This window comes from Hyaena hyaena, unplaced genomic scaffold (genome assembly GCF_003009895.1).
Source record: "Hyaena hyaena isolate Hyena2069 unplaced genomic scaffold, ASM300989v1 scaffold_27, whole genome shotgun sequence".
Classification (NCBI taxonomy): domain Eukaryota; kingdom Metazoa; phylum Chordata; class Mammalia; order Carnivora; family Hyaenidae; genus Hyaena; species Hyaena hyaena.
The window spans coordinates 1,261,588-1,285,119 of NW_024080659.1; the positions used below are offsets into that span (position 1 = coordinate 1,261,588).

Below are 23,532 nucleotides of genomic sequence, written 5' to 3' on the forward strand. Positions count from 1 at the left end.
GGGGGGGGGGGGGGGGGGGAGGGGGTGGATGGAGTGATATGGCCCCCAACCCACCCCATGGGCAAAGCCTCCATGCCCCAACCCCAGAGAGGCCCCCAGGGGCCTCCCAAAGAGTTTTGCCTAAACTGGCCCAGAGAGTCCGGCCAGAGCTTCTAAATCAAGGATGTCCAAGGATCTCGGCACACAGTTTTACCATCTCCTTCCTTCAAGTTTTTAAGTCACCATCTTTTTGTTTGTTTAATTTTAAAGAATCTCTACATCCAACGTGGGCTTCAAACAACCCCAAGACCATGAGTTGCGTGCTCCACTGAATGAGCCAGCCAGCACTGAATGTACCTCTAACTCATCTTTTTTTTTTAACTGTTTGTTTATTTTTGAAAGGGAGAGAGAGAGAGAGCACAAGAACACAGCAGGGGCACAGAGAGAGGGAGACAGGGAGGATCGCAAGAGGGCTCCGTGCTGACAGCAGAGAGGCCAACGTGGGGCTCAAACTCAGAAACCGTGAGATCAGATCATGACCTGGGCCCAAGTAGGACCCTAATAGACCGGGCCACCCAGGCGCCCCCATCATCTTTAAATAAATAAATAAACAAACAGTGAGAAAAAAGATAGAGATCAAAGGGGAGAGAAGAACCAGAACGTTCTGCCAGCAAGCACCAGCCGGCCGTCTGCACAACCGCCATGGGGTTGCCCACAGCCAGACCTGGGGCAGGCACAGGTGAGGGGGCCTCCCTTTGCCTACCTCCCCCTCTAAAACAACTGAATGGAGCGACTTCTGGCTGGGAGCCTGGCCCCCAGGTCGTCCCTCCCACCGTGCAACTGCCGGGGAAAGGAATTTCCTACGTGTTGAAGATTTCAGCTTCTCCACAGAGGGGGAGAACAGCTGCTTAGTGTTCTTTGTGCAAAAGCCCTCCATCGATGAGAACCTATTAAAATACCCTCTTTCTGTCTAATTAATCCAATGCCTTTATCTTTTCTTCAAGGGACGTTCTCATCCCCACCTCATAAAACAACCTTTTAGTCATCTTTACGAATTTCCTCTGAATCCCTTCCAAGTTCTAAGGAGTATGGAACAAGGTCCTGAAGATATCTTTTCTATAGGTGCAAAGGAAGGGGGGAGGGAAGGAGAAGAAACTCTTTGTTGAAGAGAAGGGGGGATAATGAAGCTAAACATGTAGAATAAACTAGATTTCTCTAGAGAAAATGATCCTGGACATCCTGGTTTTTGTTGAAATGAGATGCAAGAAGTGAGAGGGGATATACCATCTGCTACTTAAAGAAGCAATGTGGAGGAGGGCTTCTTTTATTATCTGATGGATGGCCATGTAGGAATGCCCAATTTTGGCATCTCTGGATTAATTAAAAATTATTATTTGAAGACAAAGCTCAAGAGACTACTTTGGGAGAGACAGAGGATGCTGAGTGACAGCCTCAGGATCTTTAAAGATTTCACCACTGGCCTCCCAGGCCGTAGCTGAGGACATGAACTTCAGCAGACACAGATGCGGTCTCAAATTTCAGGCCCGGACCCAAGCGCCCACACACAGGATGGGGGAGGACACGGCTTCCCAGCCACATGAGAAAGATAAGAGAGGCTTTGTGTTGATGGAAGCTCTCGATTTTACAGCATCTGCCTCCTGCTGAGAACCACCAGTTCACCTACAAGGTAGCCGGCCAACAGCCACATGTGTCCCACTTAAGAGATCAGGCCTCTAATCTAGAGTGAAAGGGCTTATAGCGGTCCTCAAATATTTAAGGACCCACCTCGTGAAGGAGGACTTTGTTTTGTCCTGTCATTCAAGACAACAGACCAGGGTATCAGTGACACAGAGACAGACTTCAGCTTGCTGTATCAAAGGAGGTGCCGGTGACAATCACAGGGGCTCCAATGTGTGTCTGATCTGCCTGGGCGCCACCCTAGATGGATGATTCCTACCCTTCTGAGGGGAATGTGATCACTCTGGGCTCTGAGGGGCAGGCGACTGGCCCAGTATAGCCCAGCCGGTCAGTGGTGGGGCCTGGATGTAAAGCCAGTGGCTCTTTCCGCCCCGCTGTGGCGCTTCCTGAGGTCTAACTAGGATGTGCGCTGGGAAACAAAAGTGCTTCCGGGGACTCGTGCACACAGCCTGTCACGTCAAGAAAACGTTAAGAAAAGCGAGGCAGGCACCCCAGGCAACATGCTGTGGATGGAATCCAAGCACGTCTGTGGAGGGAGTGGAGGGTTCCACACAGCACAGTGTTCCCTCTGGGCACCCTGCCTCAGTTTCCCTCAGGCTCTCCAGCTAGGCTGACCACACAGCATGAGGAGTGGCTCTCCTGCAGAGCCTCGTGGTAGCTCCTCGAGGCTGCACCTGAAAGCACTTTGCCAGGCACAGGAAGCAATCGGGACGTTCCCGCCCGTGCTTATGGTCGCCATGCGGTGCATCCCGGGACTGAGACCTGCAATTTCCTCTCTTTGCATCTCCTCCACGTCCTACCCAGCAATTCACACGCCAGTCGGGAGCAGCTTCTGTTGGTGTGAATGTTTGGGGTGGTGACAAATGGGCTTGTTTCCATGGCCCTGGCCAGCACTGTGAGCTCTGGACAGCTTCTACCCTGAGCGATCTGGCTGCCCTCCAGCTCCACTGAGGGGTCCCTGGGGCACATTCCGATCCCATCACTTTCCAAGCAGACGGTGGCATTTTCCCATGCGGCAGTCGCGCGGTCTGGGGTGGCCCTGGCCTTTGGGAGCCCCTGCCCAGCTGGCCTCCGACTGCCCCGGGAAGAAGAGGAGGGAAGGTGTCAAGAATGACTCAGGAGCGAGGCCAGCGGCGAGGAGAGCTGTGCCTGTTCACACAGCTGCCCGGCTCCTGACTCTCTCGTGCTGGAAGGCCAGCCCCCCACTGGCACCCAGAGCCGCTCCTTCTCTGATTTGTACGACAGCAGGGCGGGCTGCTAGGCTTGGAGTTGGAACAAAACAGAGGGAAGGAAAACGTCATGGGAAGCAACCTATTTTTGAAAACTGTGAGCTGATGCCAGGAGATGAGGTTCTGTTTGTCTTGGCTGATGGGCTTGTTTAAACACACACACACACACACATACACACACACACACACACGCACGCACGCACAGAGGATGCTCGGGCTGTCTGCATGCTGGCTGCATTCAGCCCACCCCCTGCTGCCAGGAGCTTGGCTCTGTGTCCACCGCAAGCCCCCGTCAGCAGGAATTCGGACGCTGACACAGCACAACGCTGCCTCAAGAGGCCGGCTTCTGGATGGTTTCTGGACTGCTCTAGAGGCCAATGCTCCCCCTGCAGGCTGGGAATGGAGGGGAAGGATGCATTCAGGGGACACTGGGTCCCCTGGTGTGTGGCACACAGATGGCTGGACCAGCCGCAGGTGGCAGGCCGCGCGGGGCTCCTCGCTCGGGCTGGCGGAGGGGACTTGGCTCGGCTTCAGGAGCGACCGCTGGTGCTGCGGCTCTGTGGAGGGGCACCAGGCCGGGGGCTGCTCCAGGGCAGAGGCTGCACCCCACGCACCTCTGCTTTGCTCCCTGGCAGGCCCAGAGCAGGCCTCCACCCACCCTCAGCTCACCTCCTTAGGAGCTGATGGCGTCCCAGGAGGAGGCGGGAGCGACAAGAGGTTGCCTGAGACCAGGCACGGTCACCGTGGCTGCGTGCACTGCTGAAGGGCAGGGCCATGGGAGCCGGGCCTTCACAGGCGGCGCACTGTGTGCCAGCAGCGAGGTGGGAGGTACGGCGCCCGGGGGAGGGGGGGCCAAGACTGACTCTGAGCGCCAGACAAGAATAGCGGCAGCAGGCACGTCATGAGGCGCTCCCGCCAGCTTGCCAAGCCAGTCTGGCTCCTGACCTGTTTACTCAAGCGTCATGCTGCCCGCTGGAAAGGTCCCGGCACCTGCAGTCTACGACACCCTTTCTGCGCCCCTCCACAAGGTCACTGCTTCTGAAGGCAGAGCCACTGCCATTTTCTACAAGTGCCGGAGTCGTCTGAGACGGGCGTGGTGGAGATGTGGTCGTCAGCTCTGGGTCGGGCCGGCTCACATTCTCATCTGAGGGTGGCCCTGCAGGCCATCCCTGCTCCCGGACCCCTCTCTTCACGCCCCCAGACCCACTTGGTGAGCAACGGGCCCCAGGAACCATAGTGTGGGCAAGCCCAGCCTGGAATCCTCAGTATTCAGGAAAAGGAAAGGTGCTTCTATTGTATTTCAGTCTTGGGACCGTCTCGGGGGATACAGTGTGGCTAGAAGGGCTCCCTCATGCAGGAAAGGGTGACCAGGTCCTGTCACCAATGTTTGGGACATAATGTTGAGGGAGCAAAGCAATACACAAAACTGGGCACATGATAGGATCTCAACTACATCTGAAAGGAAAACAAACAAGGAAAAAAGTCTGAAAGACCATGCTTCGACACACCCCGGGGTTACCCGTGGATGTTGGCATCGAAGAAAACAAGTATCTTCTCCCTTATAGTCCCTTTGTCTCTTGAGGGGCATGTGGCTCTGTGATTGGCAATTTATTATCAGGGAAAAACTGTTACGAAGGCAAATAAAAGAGAGAGCCTGGTACTGGCGTCTGATCACTGCCAGGAAGCATGAGGCTGAATGTTAGCCTACACCGACGCGGTCCCTGCCCCTGACTGTCCCCCTGGGCCCCGCTCCTGCCTCACTGCCATCTCTCCCAGTCCAGACCTTCCCCGAGAGGAGGCCCCCTCACCTGTAGCAGCTCCAGATCAGACGAATCCTCCTGCCCGGGGACCATCTCGGTTAACATCTCGGACATGACCTTTGTGTTTCCTCGAACAACGTCCAGCTCACTCCGAAGCCTGGCGATCTGCTGGGCCGGGGAGGTGGGAGTGGGGAGCAAAGCAGGAAGGAGAGGTCAGTCAACCTGCACCTGTCTGGTGACAGTCCCATGCGCTATGACATCTAGGTCACACCTCTGCATGTGCTCGGCAGAAGAAGGCATCTTATCTCACTCTGGTCTGGGTGTGAGGGTGATGGCAGCTCTAGGGGAGAAGCGATTGGGGGTGGGGCAAGGCCCCCCCACAGGGCCCTTGGTTACCAGGAGTCTGTCACGGGTGACTCTGCTGTCACGCTGAGGCAGTGCTGTGCAGGGAAGGAGCACTGGGTCCAGCATGGACTGAGCTGGCTCATGGCTCGGCTCTCCCACAGCAAAACCCTGACCGGGGAATTGATCTCTCCAGGCCTCTGTCCCTATAATTGAAGTGAAAGTGCTGGAGCGCGTGATCCCCAAGGGCCCTTCAGGGCTGGGGTCCTTACCAGGACCCTCCCTCCTTATAGACTCTGGCCCTAGGAGCTCACAATCTAAGTACTACAGCTCTCGCAGAGGCTGGCTGGCGTTAGCTGCACTTGCCCAGTGTGGCAAGAATGAGGGAGAGGGACCACGAGCAGACTCCAGGGGAGACCCCCCTCCCGAGCCAGCTCCTTACCAAGGTCCCCTTGAAAACTACCCGACCTACCTATCCAACAGAGCTCCCCAAGGCTTGGGCCTGGGCCACCTTTCCTGCAATAGGGACACTGTAAGGGATGGGCCTTAATCTCTCTGAGCCTCGTTTCCTCAGCTACGGAAAGGTAAAAATGACGGCCATGCCTCACAGGGCTGCTGTGAGTAACTGAGTGAAAACCCATGGGGTGCTGGCCTACATGCACCCGGTACCGCTCAGATCCCTCTCCTGCTAAAATCTCCGGAGAGCTGGATTTGCTAGGCTCTTGCTTGAACTGTGACCTAACTCAAATACCTTCCCTCCTCACTGAAGCCCCTTCTGACTCTCCCCTGCCCCTCCCTGAGGCAGAAAAAAGCAGCCCACCTCCTCCCGCAGACCCTCCCTGTCCTGGCTGACCTCCTGGGGCAGGGGGTCTGCCCTCTCAGCACAGGGACTGCGAAAGGGAACTCCAATCCACGTGTATTGGATGGAAAGATGGACAAATGGTCAATAAGGGCACTGGGCGAGGTCCCTAAAGGCTCTTCTCCCCTCTGGTTCTGCCTAGTGGGTATCCCCCCGCCCCTTACCCAGATGATGTTTCTGAGCCTGGAACTTAGGAACCCATCAGACACCACATGGGATCAGAAGGGTCCTCAACGCCAGGCCACTCTTCTTCCATTTTCCCCCTTCTCACCATTTCCAGAGCCTCCTCCAGACTGTTCTGGCTGCTGGGCAGGCTCTTCCCAAGCTCCCACGCAATGGACAAAGAGTCCACGGAGGGTCTCAGCGACCCTCCGACTCCAAACACGTCAGACTTCCCTCTGAGCAGAACAGGACACGGTTCTGCCTGTGGGAGCGGAGGCTGCAGCTGGAGACCTTCTTCCCCAGGGCCCCCCTGCTGGGGGCAAGGCCTGGCCATCGTGAGTGGTGAGAGCGGGCAGTGCAGTGTCGTGCCGCCCGTCTTCCAGCACACAGCACTTGGGGGGCTATCATGAGGCCTCCCCATCCAGCTGCCCCACCTGCTCCTGACTGCTCCGGGGGGGGTGGGGGGGGCAAGAGGGAAGAACTACCGCCCCATTCTACTAACAGAGGGTAAAGTGACCCAGCCGGGGCCTCACAGCGAGGAGCAGAGTGAGGACTCAAGTGCAGGCCCGCCTGACCTCCCGCTCACCTCTTGCTCACCTCCTCGGGGCCGCCAGAGAACGGAAACGTGAGCGGCCCTGGCACAGCACTTCGGTCACCCACACCTCATCGCCTGACCCCTCTGACTCAATGGGCTTCCGTAAATAATGATGTTGTCACAAATAATAAATGAGGATTTAAAAAATATAAACACTGGAACAGATTTTCTGTTCTCAAGTCTGGTCAGCTCTCAAATTTTAATTAATGGAAATTCTACAGATTCATCTAAACACTAGTCTCCACAACTCGTCTAAAAAAGTCCGGTTTGGGATTTCAGTGGCATTGGCCTCTCCGGAAATACCGCAGGGAAGGTGGGCAGTGTTGGGAATAAAGGCAGGAAGAGTGCGTCCTAAGGGCCTTCCTCATCTGGCCGCCGCCGAGCGGCACCTTGCCGAGCGGGTCACTGGCCTCTGATGGCTGACGCCTCTTACAGGAGCAATCCAAACCTCTCCACGTGACTCACGGGCTGTTCCAACCCGACTCCGTTGCTATCTGCTGGCCTCACCCTCTGTCTGTCCGATCCTGTGCCTGCACTGGTCCCCAACCCCCAACTGCTGCTCCCTCGAGTGCCCCGCTCCTCCGTGCCTCTGGCCCACGCCCTGTCAGACAAGCCCCGCTCTGCCTTCGAGAGCCTCGGCAGCGTCGGCAACCGGGGAGGCCCTCCAGGGAGTGCTGAACACGCGGCTCCTGTCCCCACAACCGCTCCAGCACACCGTCCACGCCGTCTCTGCACCTGCCTCCCCACTGCGCAGCGTGCCCTCCCTTCTGTCTGTGGGTCGCTGACACTAGCATGGTGCCTGATCAGGGAAGGCCTCCAGAGGTCCCCGGAACGGTGAGCGAGGACAGCTGGCTGGCCGACTTGCCTGTGGCCTGGAAGTATGCGAGTACCTGTTCTGAATTGGCCGTGATGGAGCCAGTCACACTCAGAGCCGGGGCCTGCGGAGCGGAGTAGGGAGCAGGAGGAGGCGAGGAATAGGAGCCAGTACTTGTCCTCTGCTGCAACTGGGGCCGGGGCATGGTCGCGGCCGGATCCACTTCGGGGACGCTCTGGCATGACAACAACAAAGTCCTCTGTTCACCTGGGCTGCCCGCGCAACCGAGCCCGGTGCCTACCCGACCCGGCAGCCCCTGCCCGGCCACAGCCACCTGCAGGGAGGTGGCGCCTGGCTCTAGAACTCACCTGCGAGGCTCGCAGAAACCCTGCCCCCCATCTCTCCATCCACTAAGAGGGGGTGCCAAGCGCTCCTCCCTCTACTCACTTCCCAGACAACCCAAGCAGCTCAGAGAGGCAGCACTGAGGGCGCTCCGTGAGAGCTCTGGTTCCCATGATTAGGACCCCCTCAGTGTCTGAGCAGAGGGGGACTGTTAGGAGGTTTTGCTAATCATGAACCCTCATCTGGTACCGGAAGATTACATTTTGGCCTTTACGAGTACACTAATATAAATAGCAATTATGCAATTTACCAAATGTTCTTTGTAATTATAGGCACAAAACAACACTGTTCTATGTCATTATTAGAAGAGTAAAACAGGTTACGTTTATTCCACAAAGCATGGTAAAAGGTTTGGAGGGACCGTAATGAGAACAACACTTTGCAAAGTAGAATTCCGTATGCTCTCCCTTGTGAGCATCTCAGAAAGCCTAGAACGTTAACTGTGCTCGTGCACCCACAAGGCACTCTTCTCGTCCCCATCGGAGATGGGCAGATGGGGCCGGCGAGGCAGAGTGTGCTGGCCCAAGGGGCCTGTCCTGGGTCCTGGAGCTTCCTGGCTCCCCCTGGAGCCAGGGCCTGATTCCTAGCCAGCAGAGGTACTAGCTTCCCAGGACAAACGGCATCTGCCACCTGTGTGCTTTCCATCATTCTGAAGCACAGAGCTGCCCCTTGTCTTCATTGAGAGGGCCCCTAAATGGGCCTTCCCTGGGCTCTAAATTCCAAGGCTAGTGGAATTCAAGGATGTCTGAAATGATGCTGAACGCCTGAAGTTCAAAATAAAATTTAGATCTATTCGGCCTGCATGGTCTAAAAAAACCGAAAGCTGCCCTCTGCCCCACGATCAGGGATGTCACTAGATCGTCTGCTCTGCAGTAAGCGCGGAGGTGCTCTGGCGCTCCCAAAGGGAGATGCTAGCATCCCCACGCCAGATTCCACGGCCCTCGGAAAAGCAGGTGCTAGCGGCCCTCACAGGATGGCTCCACCCAAGTAGCCATTTCCAGGAAAATCTGGGAGGCGATCCCCGTTCTATCCTCCTTGCACAAAAAAAAAAAAAAAGGGGGGGGGGCACTGCTGACACGTAATCACCAGTCAGCCAGCCGTCTCACCCCTGCATTCCCCTTGTTATTAAAAAGAAATGCCCTCGAGCTTTAAGAACGCTTGATGACAAGCTGAATAATTCAAATGGAGCAACACAAGGTTGGTGGCAGTGGCTTGCCCGTTCTGCAATAGGTCTATCTAGAAAAATGCCAGCTGGAAGCTTACCCGCTGTGGTGTGTGTATGGGAGACAGAGCGTCCAAGTCTGCCATGGGAAACTCGACCCCTTTCCTCTTCAGCTCCTCGTATATATGCACAACGCCAGTGAGGTCAGGACTGCTTCGAAAGGCATCAGCCCACGCCTGGAAGGAGAAAAGAGGGCCTGTCAGGAACGATTTCTCACCAAGGGCAGTCCAGATCCACTCACGGGGCCCAGTGTTCTCCGACCCGCAACTGCAAATGGCGCTGGCCAAACCCACTCTGCCCCCGGGCCCCCGCCAGCGCTGCCGCGATGTGGCTGGCGCAACCTGGGTTTTCTATGGTGCTGTTGAGCATGAACAAAAACACAAAAACTTAATTCAGTGTGTAGTATCTCCTTGGAGGAGGTACGGGGAAATAACACCTAAGTGCTGTGGCGCATCCTAAGATGCAAGCATTTCCCTAATCACCGGGAAATCAACTCCTGGCGATGCTCGGCTGCAGGGCATGTGGAGGTGGCCTCTCTGCTGTGCCTGCAGGATGCCATCGGGACTGAGTGCCGCGCCTCTGCTCGGCAGAGCTCCCGTGGGCGGAGGCAGGAACCATGGGCAAATGGAGCAGAAAGGAAAGGGAAATAAAGGCTAATGCGGCTTCCTCAGTGGATCAGAGAGCACAAAAGCAGAGCCCACCTCGCCCAGCCAGAAAGGCAGGGTGACAGAGGCTCAGGGGTGGGAGAGCCCGAGTTGCCCACCACGGCCATGCCCACGTGCCCACATCAGAAAAGCCATGGGGAAGCATGGCCACGAGAGCCCCTTCACTGAAAACATAACACAGAGAGGCAAGAATGGATGTTCCAATAGATACTGATCATTGATTCATGAAACTCCAAAGAACTTGTTTAAATATTTGGTTCTTTGGAATTTACAGAATCTATCAAAAAAAAGGGGAGGGGGGCCTGGGTGGCTCAGTTGGTTAAGCATCTGACTTTGCTCAGGTCATGATCTCGCGGTTCGTGGGTTCGAACCCTACGTCGGGCTCTGTGCTGACAGCTCAGAGCCTGGAGCCTGCTTTGGATTCTGCATCTTCCTCTCTCTACCCCTCCCCTGCTCATGCTCTGTCTCTCTCAAAATTAAACGCTAAAAAAAAAAAAAGAGAAGCCACTCCAAGGGCTCCCCCAAAATGAAGCCCAGCTTCTCAGAACAGTTTTGTCACCTTATACGTACCCAGAGGAGGTGGCACCACGTCTCCCGCCTACGGTTCTGTTGCCAATTCTGCTGTTGTCACAAGCATTTCACTGCCTCCCCGGCTCTAGCAGTGTGTGCCAACCAATCCTGAGGCGGCCACAGAAACCCTATCTCTCACCACCAGACCCACTAGCAGTGAAAAGGTCAGTTTCCAAAAAGCCTTGCTCATGACGACTGATACATCTCACCACAAACATTACGGTCGGCCTGGCTTCCTCGGTCCACTTAGTGAACGTGCGCACTCAGGGGTTTAATGTCCGCTTGAGGACAGCCCCTCTTGGCCAACACTTCCTCCTGGATCTGAGTGGGGCCCTGGTGCCTGCAGAGGCCTATGGGAGCACCAGCTGGAGAGCAGCCCCGTCGAGGCCCCCCCAGGGAGTGCCCCGGAGTCCCGTTCTCCACCCGCTGCTTTCGCCGCTGCCACCTGCTTCAGAATCCAGCAGAGTCCTGTGACTCTAGCTTCAAAATGCAGCTAGCGTGTTGGTTTAGGGTCCAAGATCAGGTTTACTGCCTGCAGCATGAGGCCAAGGACAAAAAAAGCATGACGGTCCTTCCCATCTCTGTTTCTATGGACAGACTGACAGTTTCTGGGGACCACTTTTCCTTTATCTTGCTCTCCACCTCGGCCAAATCCGAGATGGGAAGAATGAAGTTAAAGAAGCATCACTGTGCTCTCCAGGCAGTGGACAGTTCCCGGGGCACCTGCCCAAGCAGCGACTCAGCGGCCCCCCTTCCTCCAGCACTACTTCCGCGGCACCAGGAGGGAAACACACATCCCCGCTGGGCCAGGCAGCCTCCCCTCCACCCGGGAGCGTGGCCCTGGGCTGCTCTCCTTGGGTTGGGGACACTGTCCTCTCTAGATGCGGGCAGCCATGTGCCCACCGGGCACCGGGGAGCAGGAGCCAGCCTCTATGTGGGAAGGTGAGGCTGGTGTGCTGAGGTGCGGATGGGAGGGGATTTGGTGGGCTTTCCTGATCCCTTCGGTCCTTCCCCAGGTCAAGTCACAGCCAGGGTCTGGGAAAGCCTGCCTTGTCCTGCCTGACAAGCTCTCCTCTCTGGAGTGAGGACTTGTTACCTGCAAGCAAGCAGTCTTGGCTAAGCTGCCCGCATCCCACCTGCCACCGTCTCAACCCCTGTATGGGACCCCTGTGCGGTTCGGGGGAGGCGGCTGCTAACAGAGCATATGTTCCTGGCAGCTTTCTCTGCTGAACAAGATTCTGATGCCAAAAGGGAACAGGGCGGGGCACCTTTGAAGGAAGAGTCCTAAGTGGAAACACAGAACCGGGAGAAATCCAGGGACGCTGTGGCCTCTCGCACCGTCCTCGGACACTCCCCAACACCTGCGCTCCTGTCCTCCTCCCCATGGGCCACACGTTGGAAGGCACTCATGGAGTCTCGCCCTTGCACGGAGAAGGCAGTCAGTCATCATTTGTCAAGTTAGACTGAGTTCCATCCTCAGTTACTAAGCTCCGTCAGAGAATACAGGAAGATGGCCAGTTAGCCTGTCCACATTCTGAGGGCGCAGTGACAACGCAGGAGCCCCTCTGCACGACTGACCCAGCTGAGATTGCAGAATCTGCTCTAGGGGAGAGGTGGAAAACCTCAGCAGGTCTGGTCCACTCTGGGTCCCCAACCCGGAGCCAAGGAGTCACAGGGGTGGTGCTGGCAGGCTGCCCTGTAGGAAAGCAAAGTGACACGGCAGTGCTGGCCCTCTCGGAGGGGTCCCTGTCACAGGCGCTGGCTGGCTGACAACAGTGACCACCTCACCGCTCTGTACGTACTCCTCCCTTTTCGGGCCTATGCCTACCGTGTGAGGGGCCGGAAGACCCAGAGGAAGGGCTAGTGAGGAGAGAAAAGAGAGGATTTCACGTGAGCTTTTCTCTCCTTCGCTCCTTAGGATTGTATACCAAGCCCCAGACTGAGGCCTCACAGCAACATGAGCGATATCCTACTTGTTTCTAAATCCCTTAAGTTTTAAATCATCAGCTTTCAGATCAGGAACGATGGCTGATTTAAACGATGGGTTCTCTTCTGCTTCTGGCCCTGGATGAGACTTCCTAGTCCCGGGGACAGGGTCTCCAGACAGCTCCCCGTCCACACGGAATCTGGCCAGAGGCCTGGCCACCAGGTCTCTGACACCTTCCAAGAACACAACACCTCCAGCAGCTCTGGCGCCCTGCCCCCACCCCAATCAGCTCACTTTCTTCAGTGGAAAGAGGGTATTTTTAGACTCTATTGCTGGGAGTTGGCGGGGGGGGGGGGGGGGGCAGGGCAAGAGTTTGGGGGGAAGGAGGCAGGACAGGCGTGGCCACCAGGAGGCTACCCTGCTGGGAAGGGACGGAGAGGCTGAGGGATGGCACAGAGCACAAGTATCCCTGTCTTCTCAACAAATGGGACTTCACATGAAGAAACAGAAAGGCTCGGGGCACCTGGGTGGCTCAGCGGTTAAGCGTCCAACTCTTGATTTTGGCTCAGGTCATGGTATCAGTTTGTGAGTTCGAGCCCAGCATCAGGCTCTGTGCTGAGAGGGCAGAGGCTGCTTCGGATTCTGTCTCCCTCCCTCTCTGCCCCTCCCCCACTTGCTCTCTATCGCTATCTCAAAAAAAATAAAAATAAACTTTTAAATAAAAAAAGAGGGGGCAGCTGGTGGCTCAGTAGGTTAAGCATCCAACTTTGACTCAGGTCATGACCTCGCAGTTTGTGAGTTTGAGCCCCACGTCAGGCTCTATGCTGACAGCTCAGAGCCTAGAGTCTGCTTTGGATTCTGTGTTTCCCTTTCTTTCTATGTCCCTCCCCTACTCACACACTGTTTCTCTCTTTCTCTCTCAGAAATGGATAAACTTCAAAAAATTTTTTTAAATAAATAAATAAGAAAATTAAATAAGGAAAAAAAAAAGAAAAGCTGGTTTGGAGCTCGACCCCCTCCCTGCTCCCAGCAGAGGCAGGGGCAATCAAAGGGACGATGGGCTCAGGCCATGCCTGGTTACCAGAGCCAAGGGTCTCATCACTGTCAGGAGCTCCAACCAACTTGGGCCTGGCTGGGAGGGTGGGGTGGGGGGTGGGGGGACGGGGAGGGGGCGCTTGTCTGTATAACCCTTTGGCCTTAAAAGCTTCTCAAGTGTCAATACGTTCAGAGTTTGGGGCTGTCCCTCGAATATTCCCAAGCCAGCTCGAGTGCTCCCTGGGGAGGCCCTGGCCCTCTACCATCTGCAAGCTTCTGTCTCTCCATAAAATCGATAGCTCCCCAAGGGCAGCACTGGGACTGGGCCAGTGCTGCTTCCTGGCAGCTGGAGTGCGGAGAGCACCGTTTCAGGAAACGTCCAGATGGCAAGGATGGTGAGGAAGGACCTGTTGTGGCTCTGGCACTCGCACACTTAACTGAACCTCCTTCCTGCCTAGCTGCGTTTCCATGGTGGCCTGCTGCCACTCACGGGCTGGCACGAGGGCCCGGGATCTGTCGCCCCCGGCCCTGTTCCGTGTCATGGCGGAAATAGCGCGTGCTCGCTGGGGGAGATCAGACTCTCAGGGGTAGGGAAGGGGCCGGTACAGTTTTTAAATGTATATTCAACAGGTAAATAAAATCATCTTCTTTCTCAAGGGAGTTGAGGGGCGCCTGGGTGGCTCAGTTAAATGTCGGACTTCCACTCAGGTCATGATCTCACGGTTCATGGGTTCAAGCCCTACACATCGGGCTCTGTGCTGACAGCTCAGAGCCTGGAGCCTGCTTCGGATTCTCTGTCTCCCTCTCTCTCTGTCCCTCCCCTGCTCACACTCTGTCTCTCTCTCTCAAAAGGAAACACTAAAAAAAATTCTTTTAGTAATAAAAAAAAGGAGTTGAGAATAAGTTGCCAAGATGCAATGCCTCCACACAGCGTGGCAGACGGGCCAGAACGAGGACACATGGGTGAAAATGTGGCGCGCTGGAAGCTCTCACACGTGGACGGCAGGGATGTGCTGGTGTCACCACTCAGCCAGGGCACGGCCACTCCCGGGCCAGCAGTTTTACTCCCAGGGATCAGGCGGAGCCGAGTGACATGCTAATACTGAGCTGTGCTTGGCCCACAAGGATGGCAGTTTCACACCCGCCTTAGCATACATCTAACAGCAACCACGTACGCTCACCCAAGGACACATGACGTACGCTCCCCAAAGACACGTGACGTACGCTCACCCAAGGACACGTGCAGGCCGTTCGCTGCGCCGGTTTCCCAATGGCTGCAAACTGGAAACACCAAGGCCCCACTGTCGGTGGAAAGGAGGCACAAACGGCGGCCATCTCCCCAAAGGGACCCGGTGCGGCAATGCGAGCCATGGGAACGGGAGGCCTATCTGGTCACACCAATGACAAGGTGAGGCCCGCAAACAAAGCCCCAGATGCACAGACCCAAGTGAGGGCTGCTGCAGAGTCCACGCGGATGAAGTTCAAGTACGGGGAAAAGCCTGGGGCACCTGGGTGGCTCCGTCGGTTAAGCCTCTGACTTTGGCTCAAGTCATGATCTCACAATTAGTGGGTTTGAGCCCTGCCTTGGGCTTTGTGCTGACAGCTCAGAAGAGCCTGCTTCAGATTGTGTGTCTCCCTCTCTCTCTCTCTCTGCCCCTCCCCTGCTTGTGCTCTCTCTCTCTCAAAAATAAAAAAACATTAAAAAAAAAAAGTCCAGGAAAAATCCATGCAGGCTGTGGGGTGGTCACCCCAGGTGGTGGGGGCTCTGTGGGGGCAGGCCATATTCTGCTTCACGACACAGGGGCTGGTTATACGGGTGTGTTCAGTTTGTAAAAACTCGTCAAGTTGTACATGCTTTTTTAACGTGTGATTTCCTGTACGTATAATTCAATTTTAAAAAAGGCTGAAGATCCTGTTTATACTTTCATTCGCCGCATCACAGAAGCCAAGCCATCTGCCAACTCTGAATGCTATCTGCTTTTTCCTGTTGGTTGGCCACGACCAAAGAAACAAGTTCTTCGTGAAGCTCCAAAACCTGGAGAGGAAGGATGCCCCCACCCCCAGGAAGGCAAGCAAGCCCACCAGGGAGCACCCTCATCCAAAGGCCTCTGCGTTTTCCCAGCTGGACCAGGGAGACCGTCCAGTGCAGCCTGGCCAGACAGGAGGGACAGGGGCGGGCGAGGCCCTCGGGCCCCATGCGGCTCCTGCCCCTGCAGGTGGTGCACGTGCTGCTGCCTGGCCAGCAGAGGGAGCCCTCGGAACACGGTGCCGGCCGCCGTGCCACCTCCAGCCATCTCCTCTTGGACCAGGAGCAGGTACGCAGGACCGCAAGGCCCCGGTAGTACAGACAAGGAGGCAGAGGCCCAGAGAAGTTAAAACACTTGCACGGCTGGGAGAAGCAGTGCTGAGAGGAGGTGGTGAGACCCAAATGAGAAGGCCAGGCTGGCCCCCGGGGACCACCACAGCCACAGTCAGTGCACAAGATTCCGTGTGTCCTCCGCCAGGGGTCCCCGCACTGCCACAGCGGCACAGTCACAAGCCTTGCCTGCTGCGGTGCCAACCACCCCCAGTGCCGGGTCACAGGAAGGGCTCCTCCCAGGTCTGACTACAGAAGGGGCCTATATGGGGGGGTCCAGGCAGGGTGCCCCCCTTTTGTGGGAAAAAGCCACTATTTACTGTTTTGACATCAAATACTGGGGTCTTGAGGCAGGGGAGTGTACCCGGCAAGTCCCAGAATGAGGGAGTCAAGGGCAGAGGTGGGGGTGGGGAGGAGAGAGGGTAAGGTGGTTTCCACCTGGGTGTGCGTGTGAGAAAGAGAGAGAAGGAGAGAGAAGGGGATGGAGAGAAGGGAAGGGAGAGAGAGGGGAGAGTGGGGGGGAGGAGGGAGGGAGAGACATGGAGATATGCTGGCTGGGCAGAATGAAGAGGAAACATGGGAGGGGGCCCTGCCGTCACCCACACTCCTCCCCTTCCTTAGAGCTTCAGCAAACTGCAGTCACCCATTCATTAAAAAAAACAACTTATCAGACGCCCACTCTACCCAGTCAACGGCACTAGACCCTGGGGATGTAACGTCCCTGGGCTCGCAGGAAACTCAGAGTGACGCAGACAGAAAAGGTAGCACAGAGGCAAGACCACAAAAGAGGGAGACATGAGAGAACGAATGCTGTCAACCTAGTGGGGGGGTGGGCTCTGGGGGCCGTCTCAATGACGCAGAGGGCTTTCAGGCAGAGGACGCGGGAGGGAACACACGGAGCCAGCAGACCCCGAGGCTGGGGCCCCACTTTCCTCCCCAGCCTCAGGTGCCTCCCACCAGGAATGCCCCTATGCCCAAGCCTGGTCACAGTGCCACCTGCCTGGCCCCGCTCCCATCCCCCTCTCCTCTTGGCTCCTGCAGGGCCCCATCTTTCCTCTGCCACAGCACTGATCACCCAACTCGTGATGTGCTCGTTGGCCTGTGCGTCCAGGGTGCTGTGTCTGAAGTCCAGATCGTCTGTGCACCCAGCTCAGGAGTGTGCCATGGTCTCCCACTGCCTACGGGACACAGCACGAGCTGTCAGCATGTATGGCCCACCAGACCCCAACCGGCCTTCTGGCCTCATCTCCTGGCCCCGCTTATTCTCTTACACTCTCTGCTCCCCATGATGGTTTTTTTTTTTTTTTTAAATGTTTTATTTATTTCTAGGAGAGAGAGAGAGAGAGACAGCGTGAGCAGGGGAGGGTCAGAGAGAGAGGGAGTCACAGACTGAAACAGGCTCCAGGCTCTGAGCTGGCAGTCAGCACAGAGCCCGACGCGGGGCTCGAACACACGAACCGCGAGATCATGACCTAAGCGAAAGTCGGACGCTTAACCGACTAAGCCACCCAGGCGCCCCCCCATGATGGTTTTAAAACACTGTCTCTTTTAAGAGGTACAGCTTCATTCTCATACTCTTGACGCCAAATCTGGTGACTCCCTTCTAACAAATAGAACATAACAGAAAAGATGGTGTGTGACTTCTGAGACTCAGTCCCAAGAGGCATTGCAGCTTGGATCCCTTGCTCTAGGGAAAACCTGCTGCCATGTTATGAGGACACAGAGGAGTCCACACAGCAAGACAACTCGGGCGTCCCACCAGCTGTCAGCAAGGCACTGAGGTCTCCTGCCAACAGCTATGTGGTGAGTCACCTTGGACATGGCTCCCCAGCTCACTGAGCCTGCAGATGAGGCAATTTTGGCTACTGTCTGGACCGCAACCTCATGAGAGCTCCTGAGCCAGGATCGCTCATCTAGGCCGCTCCTGATTTCTTGACCCACAGGAACAACGAGGGAATAGACATTTGTCGTCTGCAGCCCCGAGGTTTTGGGGTGCTTTGTTACAGAGCAATCAGTAAGGAGTACTACAGAGCAATCAGTAAAGAGTACATCCCAAACGTGTCAACTGCGTTCTCTGATGCACGTGCTCTTCTCTGCCCGTGCTACTTCTCACACCCTGATCTTTCCACCAGGTTCCTCACAGCCTTCAGGGTCCGACAAAATGCCACCTCCTCAGTGAATCACTCCTTAACACCCTCTCCCCTGATGTGGCTCCGACCCTGCGCCTCGGCGGCCTGCGTGTGGGCCAGCACGGCCCTTCCTACGCCACGCTGTCCCTGAAGCCTCAGAGGCCTGTCAAGCTCTCACACCTGCCCTTGGGGGCAACAGAGATCCAGGCACCCAGAAAACCGGTGAAGACCCTGTCAATTGCAAGCTACCACTCAGATTCTTATTCCAGTGGGAGTGGTGCAAAAATCTGGTGCTTTTTGCAACACATGTTTAAGCCCAGAGGGCCTCCATTCTTTCCACCAAACGATGGGAAAGCATGAGGACCCACGGGTAAAGGCCCCGTCTTACTCTGCGCCAACAAGTCGGACAGGGGGAGGGGCCCCTACCTGGATCAGAGCTAGCACCTTGTCCTGGACAATGGTGGGAGGGTTGTTCTTGGGAGAGATGATTTTGACCAGGACGCTGTCGATGAAATCTCGGTTGGCCACGAGGATGTGAAAGCGGTGGCCACAGTTCTTCACACATGTCTCCAGCACCTGAGGAGGGAGGAAAGGAAGGAGAGGTCACCACCGTGGGAGCCAGAGGAGCTGCCCAGGACACTGAGTTTCCACCCCCCGCCTACGCCCTTCCTTCTCCTGGATGGTCCTTCCCACCGTCTCTCCCAGAGTCAGACTTGGAGGGCCCTGCACCCCTAGGCTCTAATTCCGCCGTCCCTTGCTGACTGAAGCTGCCTGTCCCTGAACAATAATCAGGTAATTAGGTGGTAACTGAGGTGCCAGTTTCGCATGAGAAGGATGCTGGTGTTTTCATGAGATCTGAATGACTCAGCGGTCCCTGAAAATTAGCATTTTAATTCCTCTCTCCGGGCTTCTGGGTGTGAGACCTTAGCCAACGGGACACAGGCTCTGTCACAGAGAGGGTTGCTGTGACAGTCCGAATTACCCTGTGAATTACTGGCCCTTGTATGTGAGGAAGCGCATGCACACCTGTGCGAGCATGCGCACACACGGGCGCACACCCCCCTACAACCCTGCCTCTGCAACTAAAGTCGGCAATGACTGAGGATTCTGTGCCTTTAATAAATGGTTTGTGGGCCTCAGCTGCCAATCAGCCTCAAGGTCCATGTTCACTGCAAACCCTGCTCGCCCATCACTTGTCTGGAAACATGAATTACACACGCCGTAGCCATTAAGAAAAGCACAGTGCATGTGGGTTCTGGCCAGATGACCAGTGTGGGCTGCAATCTCAGCTCTGCCACCTGCTCCCTAAGTGGCCCGGGATGAGTCTGAGCCCCAGCTTCCTCATCTGGATTATGTGCCCCACCGCAGGACTGTAGTAAGGATGAGAGTATGTCTGAAGCATCTAGCACAGTGCCCTGCATGGAAGGGGCAGTACAGGAGGCCTGTGATGATACGAGTATCATTCCGAAAGCTGTCGGACACACCTGAGGAACGGGAAGGCTTTCCAGCCCCCACAGGACAGGGGAGAGGCCTGCTGAAATTCAGAGGCACCAACTAGAATGTCTCTCCAGCCTTCAACATAGCTTTCTGAGCTGCTCAGCTCTCTGTAAACCAACCCGTACAATCACCCAGCCCTTCCCACACCAGCGCCTCGATGCCACAGTCAGCTAGCAGGGAATGCCTCCTTGGAATGTGACCGACAACAGAGGACATTTCTGGCTGCCTCACTCAGGTTCATTTGCCCACACGGAGGTGATCCCTGGCTACCTTAGGCAGCCGTTCCACAGGGCTGGGTTCATGCAATGAGGTGTTACCTTGACGAAGCAGGACAGTGAGGAAAAGCCCACATTTAACATTCACTGAACACTCTACATGCCAGGCACTGTGCGGGAGCCCCACGTTACACAGCATTTCATTTTAGTCTCACAGAATTAGATTCTCTTTAAGTGGGTCAGCCTTCGCTGGAGCCCTTGTCTCCTCAGCCACAGTGAGGCTACAGGGCCACCTCCCCCCAGTGGCTCTCCTCCAAGATCAGCTGGGAGTCCCTCAGATGACAGGCAACAGGTACTAGACTTATTCCTTTACCTGGTCCTTGAAATAGCCCTGTAAGGTAAGTATTACCCCATTTTAAAGATGAGGAAGCTGAGGCCTGGAGATGCCAGTAACTTCACGGAGGCCAGAGCTGACATGTGCCTTGCAACCACACAGCCAGTCAAAACCGGTCCTTTCCCCCATTGCTGCCTGCACCGTGGGGGGCTCTGGGCTCTGCTTGGCTAGCCAAGGGAGACCCCGAAGCTTAGCATCCTTGGGTCATCCTCAGACAAGGTGGGGGGGATCTCTTCTTAGCCCCTGTACATGGTTGATTCTGGGTGACCTCAAGGTAACCAGCATTCACTCTTACAGTGACCACAGGGGCTACAGAGATGAACCAGAGGGGTATGAACTCTCAGTCTCCCTTCTTTCTAGGATCCCCTCACCTAACCTGGCCTATGCAGGGATCAGGCTGCTGGGGCCAAGGCAGGTGACAGGAAGAATGGTTTATTCGGTGAAGAAGAGGTGGGGAAGGGAAGGGCAGGAGGCTGGGAAGAAAGCAGGGGTGGGGGGAAAGAGGAGGAGGGCCAACATGGCAGGGCAGCTGTGGCTTTCCCGCCACGCTCAGGGCAAGAGCGGGCCAGGGTGCTTGTCTCACCTTTAGGGAGCACACCCTTATGTCTTCCAGGACAGTGGAGTTTAAAGCCAGTGTGGCCTAGACTGGCCCTTGGGGCTCAGACACACAGGTTTGGAAATGCCCTGGACAGAGGTGGTGTGTGCTAAAGGGCAGCCCTGAGGCCTAGCAGAGTGGGAGGTCTTCCCTGGCCGGCAAGGGCCACTCGGCCACTCTAGGGACTCTGCCCAAAGTGCCCTTGGTAAATGGATGTCCCTGTGGGTTGTAGGGCATGAAACACACAACAGCCATAGCCCACAGAGTGACAAAAGGTGACTCTAAGCCATCAGAAATGGCCATTTCAAGTCCATATACTGAGGCCCAGGCAGACAGCCTCTCGAGACCTCTGGTGAACTCCTGTTTGGGGTAAGTGTGAGTATCTTTGTGAAAGGCTCACAAGGAACAGGAGGACTGAGAGCAACTAGTAGGGTAAGTGAAGACAAAGACCGAAAAGCCATGAAAGTAGATATGAGGTCACAAAACGCGCACTAGATTGGAGCCTCTGGTGTAGGGACAAAGGATCTGCACATTTCATAAGTCTCCCGAAGGTATCTCTGGATTTGCAGCAAAGAGCTGACCACATTAACAAACAAGCAAAGAAAAAACAAAAAACTCAGGAATAAATTTAACCAAGGAGGTAAAAGATCTGTACCCTGAAAACTATAAGACAATGATGAGAGAAACTGAAGACGACACAAATAAATGGAGAGATGTCCCATGTTCATGGATTGGAAGAATATTATTAAAATGTCCATACTACCCAAAGCCATCTACAGATTTCGCAGAAATAGAAGAAAGAATCCTAAAATTCATATGAAACCATAAGAAGACTCTAAATAGCCAAAGCAATCTCGAGAAAGAAGAATAAAGCTGGGGACATCATACTTTCTGATTTCAAACTATGTTAAAAAGCTACAGTAATCAAAACAGTACAGTACTGGCATAAAAATAGACAATGGAACACAGTGAGAGCCCAGAAATAAACCCATACACACATATAATATTTAACGAGAGGCAAGAAGAGTCAATGGGTGAAAGGACAGCCTCTCTTATGTACAGTATTGAGACACTGGTAACTACACACAGAAGAACGAAACTGGACCCCCAGCTTACACCACTCAGAAAACTAACTTGAAGTGGACTAAAGACTTAAATTTAAGACCTGAAACTATAAAACTATCAAAAGAAAACACAGGAAGAAAGTTCCTGGGTCTTGGCAAAGATTTTTTTTTTTGAGATGACACCGAAAGCAATGGCAGCAAAAATGAAAATAAACAAGTGGGACTATATCAAACTAAAAAGCTTTTGCACAGTAGAAGAAACAATCAGCAAAATAAAAAGGCAGTCTGCAGAATGGGAAAAAATATTTGCAAACTAGCTCTCTGATGAGGGATTAATATAAAAAATGTATAAGGAACTTAAATGACTCAATAGCAAATAAATAAATAAATAAGCAAAACCAATCCAATTAAAAATGGGCAAAGATGGCCTGGCTAGCTCAGTCAGAACATGTGACTCTTGATCTCAGGGCTGTTAAGTTCAAACCCCAGAATGGGTATAGAGATTATTTAAAAAAACAAAACAAAACAAAACAAAACAAAAAACCACACACTAAAAAAAATGTTTATTTATTTATTTTTGAGAGAGAGAAAAAGAGAGACAGAGGGAAACAGAGAATCCCAAGCAGGCTCTGAGCTGTCAGTGTGAAGCCTGATGCAGGGCTTGAGGCCATGAACTGTGAGATCATGACCTGAGCCAAAATCAAGAGTCAGGCGCTTAACCAACTTAGCCATGCACACCCAAAAGTAAACAAACTTTTTTAAAAATTGGGAAAAAAACCTTAAATAGACATATTTTCAAGAAAGATATACAAAGGGCCAACAGGCACGTGAAAAAGTACCCAACCACTAATCATCACGGAAATACAGATCAAAACCACAGTAAGAGATCACTTCACACTTGTCAGAACGGCTAGTGTCGAAAAGACAAGAGACCAGTGCTGATGAGGATGTAGAGAAAAGGGAACCCTCGTGCTCTGTTGATGGGAATGTAAATTGGTGCAGTCACTATGGAAAACAGTATGGAGGTTCCTAAAAAACATTAAAAATAGAGCTACCATATGATCCAGCAACCCCACTTCCGGGTATATATCTAAAGAAATGAAAACAGGGTATTAAGAGATATCTGCACCCTTACGTTCACTGCTTCATTATTCACAATAGCCAACACATGGAAACAACATAAGTACTACCCACTGACGGATGAATGCAGAGACAAAATATTGACGTATGTGTCTATAGTATTTCTTCATCCATGTGTACACACGCATGTTGGAATAGTATCCAGCCATAAAAAGGAAATCCTGCCTTTTGCAACAACATGGATGGACCTTGAGGCCATTATACTAAGTGAAATAAGTCAAATAAAGAAAAACAGGGGTGTCTAGGTGGCTCGGTCTGCTGAGAGTCTGACTCTCGGTTTTGGCTCAGGTCATAATCTCACGGTTCGTGACTTTGAGCCCCACATCAGGCTCTGCACTCACAGTGCGAAGCCTACTTAGGATTTTCAGTCTCCCTCTCTGTCTGCCCATCTCCCACTCATACTCTCCCCCTCAAAAATAAACAAACATTGAAAAAAAAAAAGAAAAACACCCAGTGTTTCTCACTTGTATGCAGAACCTAAAAAAGCTGAACTCACAGCAACAGAGAGTAGAATGGTAGCTGTGGAGCAGGGTATATGGGGAGACGTTGGTCAAAGGGCACAAATTCCCAGCTATGAGTTAAGTTCTGGGGATTTAATGGACAGCATGGGGGCCATAATTAATTAACAATGTTGCAGTATATACTGGCCAGTTAAATTAGATCTTAGGGGCCCCTTAGAGGTGTCAGTCAGTTAAACATCTGACTCTTGATATTGGCTCAGGTCATGATCTCACAGCTAGTGGGCTCAAGTCCTGCATCAGGCTCCACGCTGACAGCACAGAGCCCGCTTGGGATTCTCTCTTTCCCTCTCTCTCTCTGCCCCTCCAGCTCTCTCTCTTTAAGTTTATTTTTGAGAGAGAGAGAGAGAGAGAGAGAGAACAGA

At 54.1% G+C, this 23,532-nt stretch overlaps 1 protein-coding gene across 6 annotated transcripts in view; it reads right to left on the reverse strand.

The window, feature by feature from the left end:
* The window catches only part of TOM1L2 (target of myb1 like 2 membrane trafficking protein), a 120,296-nt gene that overhangs the window by 26,054 nt on the left and 70,710 nt on the right, over positions 1-23,532 (reverse strand). For all 6 annotated transcript variants that reach the window (XM_039227292.1, XM_039227298.1, XM_039227297.1 and 3 more), the window contains exons 4-7: positions 18,171-18,320; positions 9,104-9,238; positions 7,515-7,673; positions 4,715-4,831 (exon numbers count right to left, since the gene is read on the reverse strand). In XM_039227292.1, coding sequence (XP_039083223.1) covers positions 4,715-4,831; positions 7,515-7,673; positions 9,104-9,238; positions 18,171-18,320 — 561 coding nt within the window. The remainder of the gene's footprint in view (positions 1-4,714; positions 4,832-7,514; positions 7,674-9,103; positions 9,239-18,170; positions 18,321-23,532) is intronic.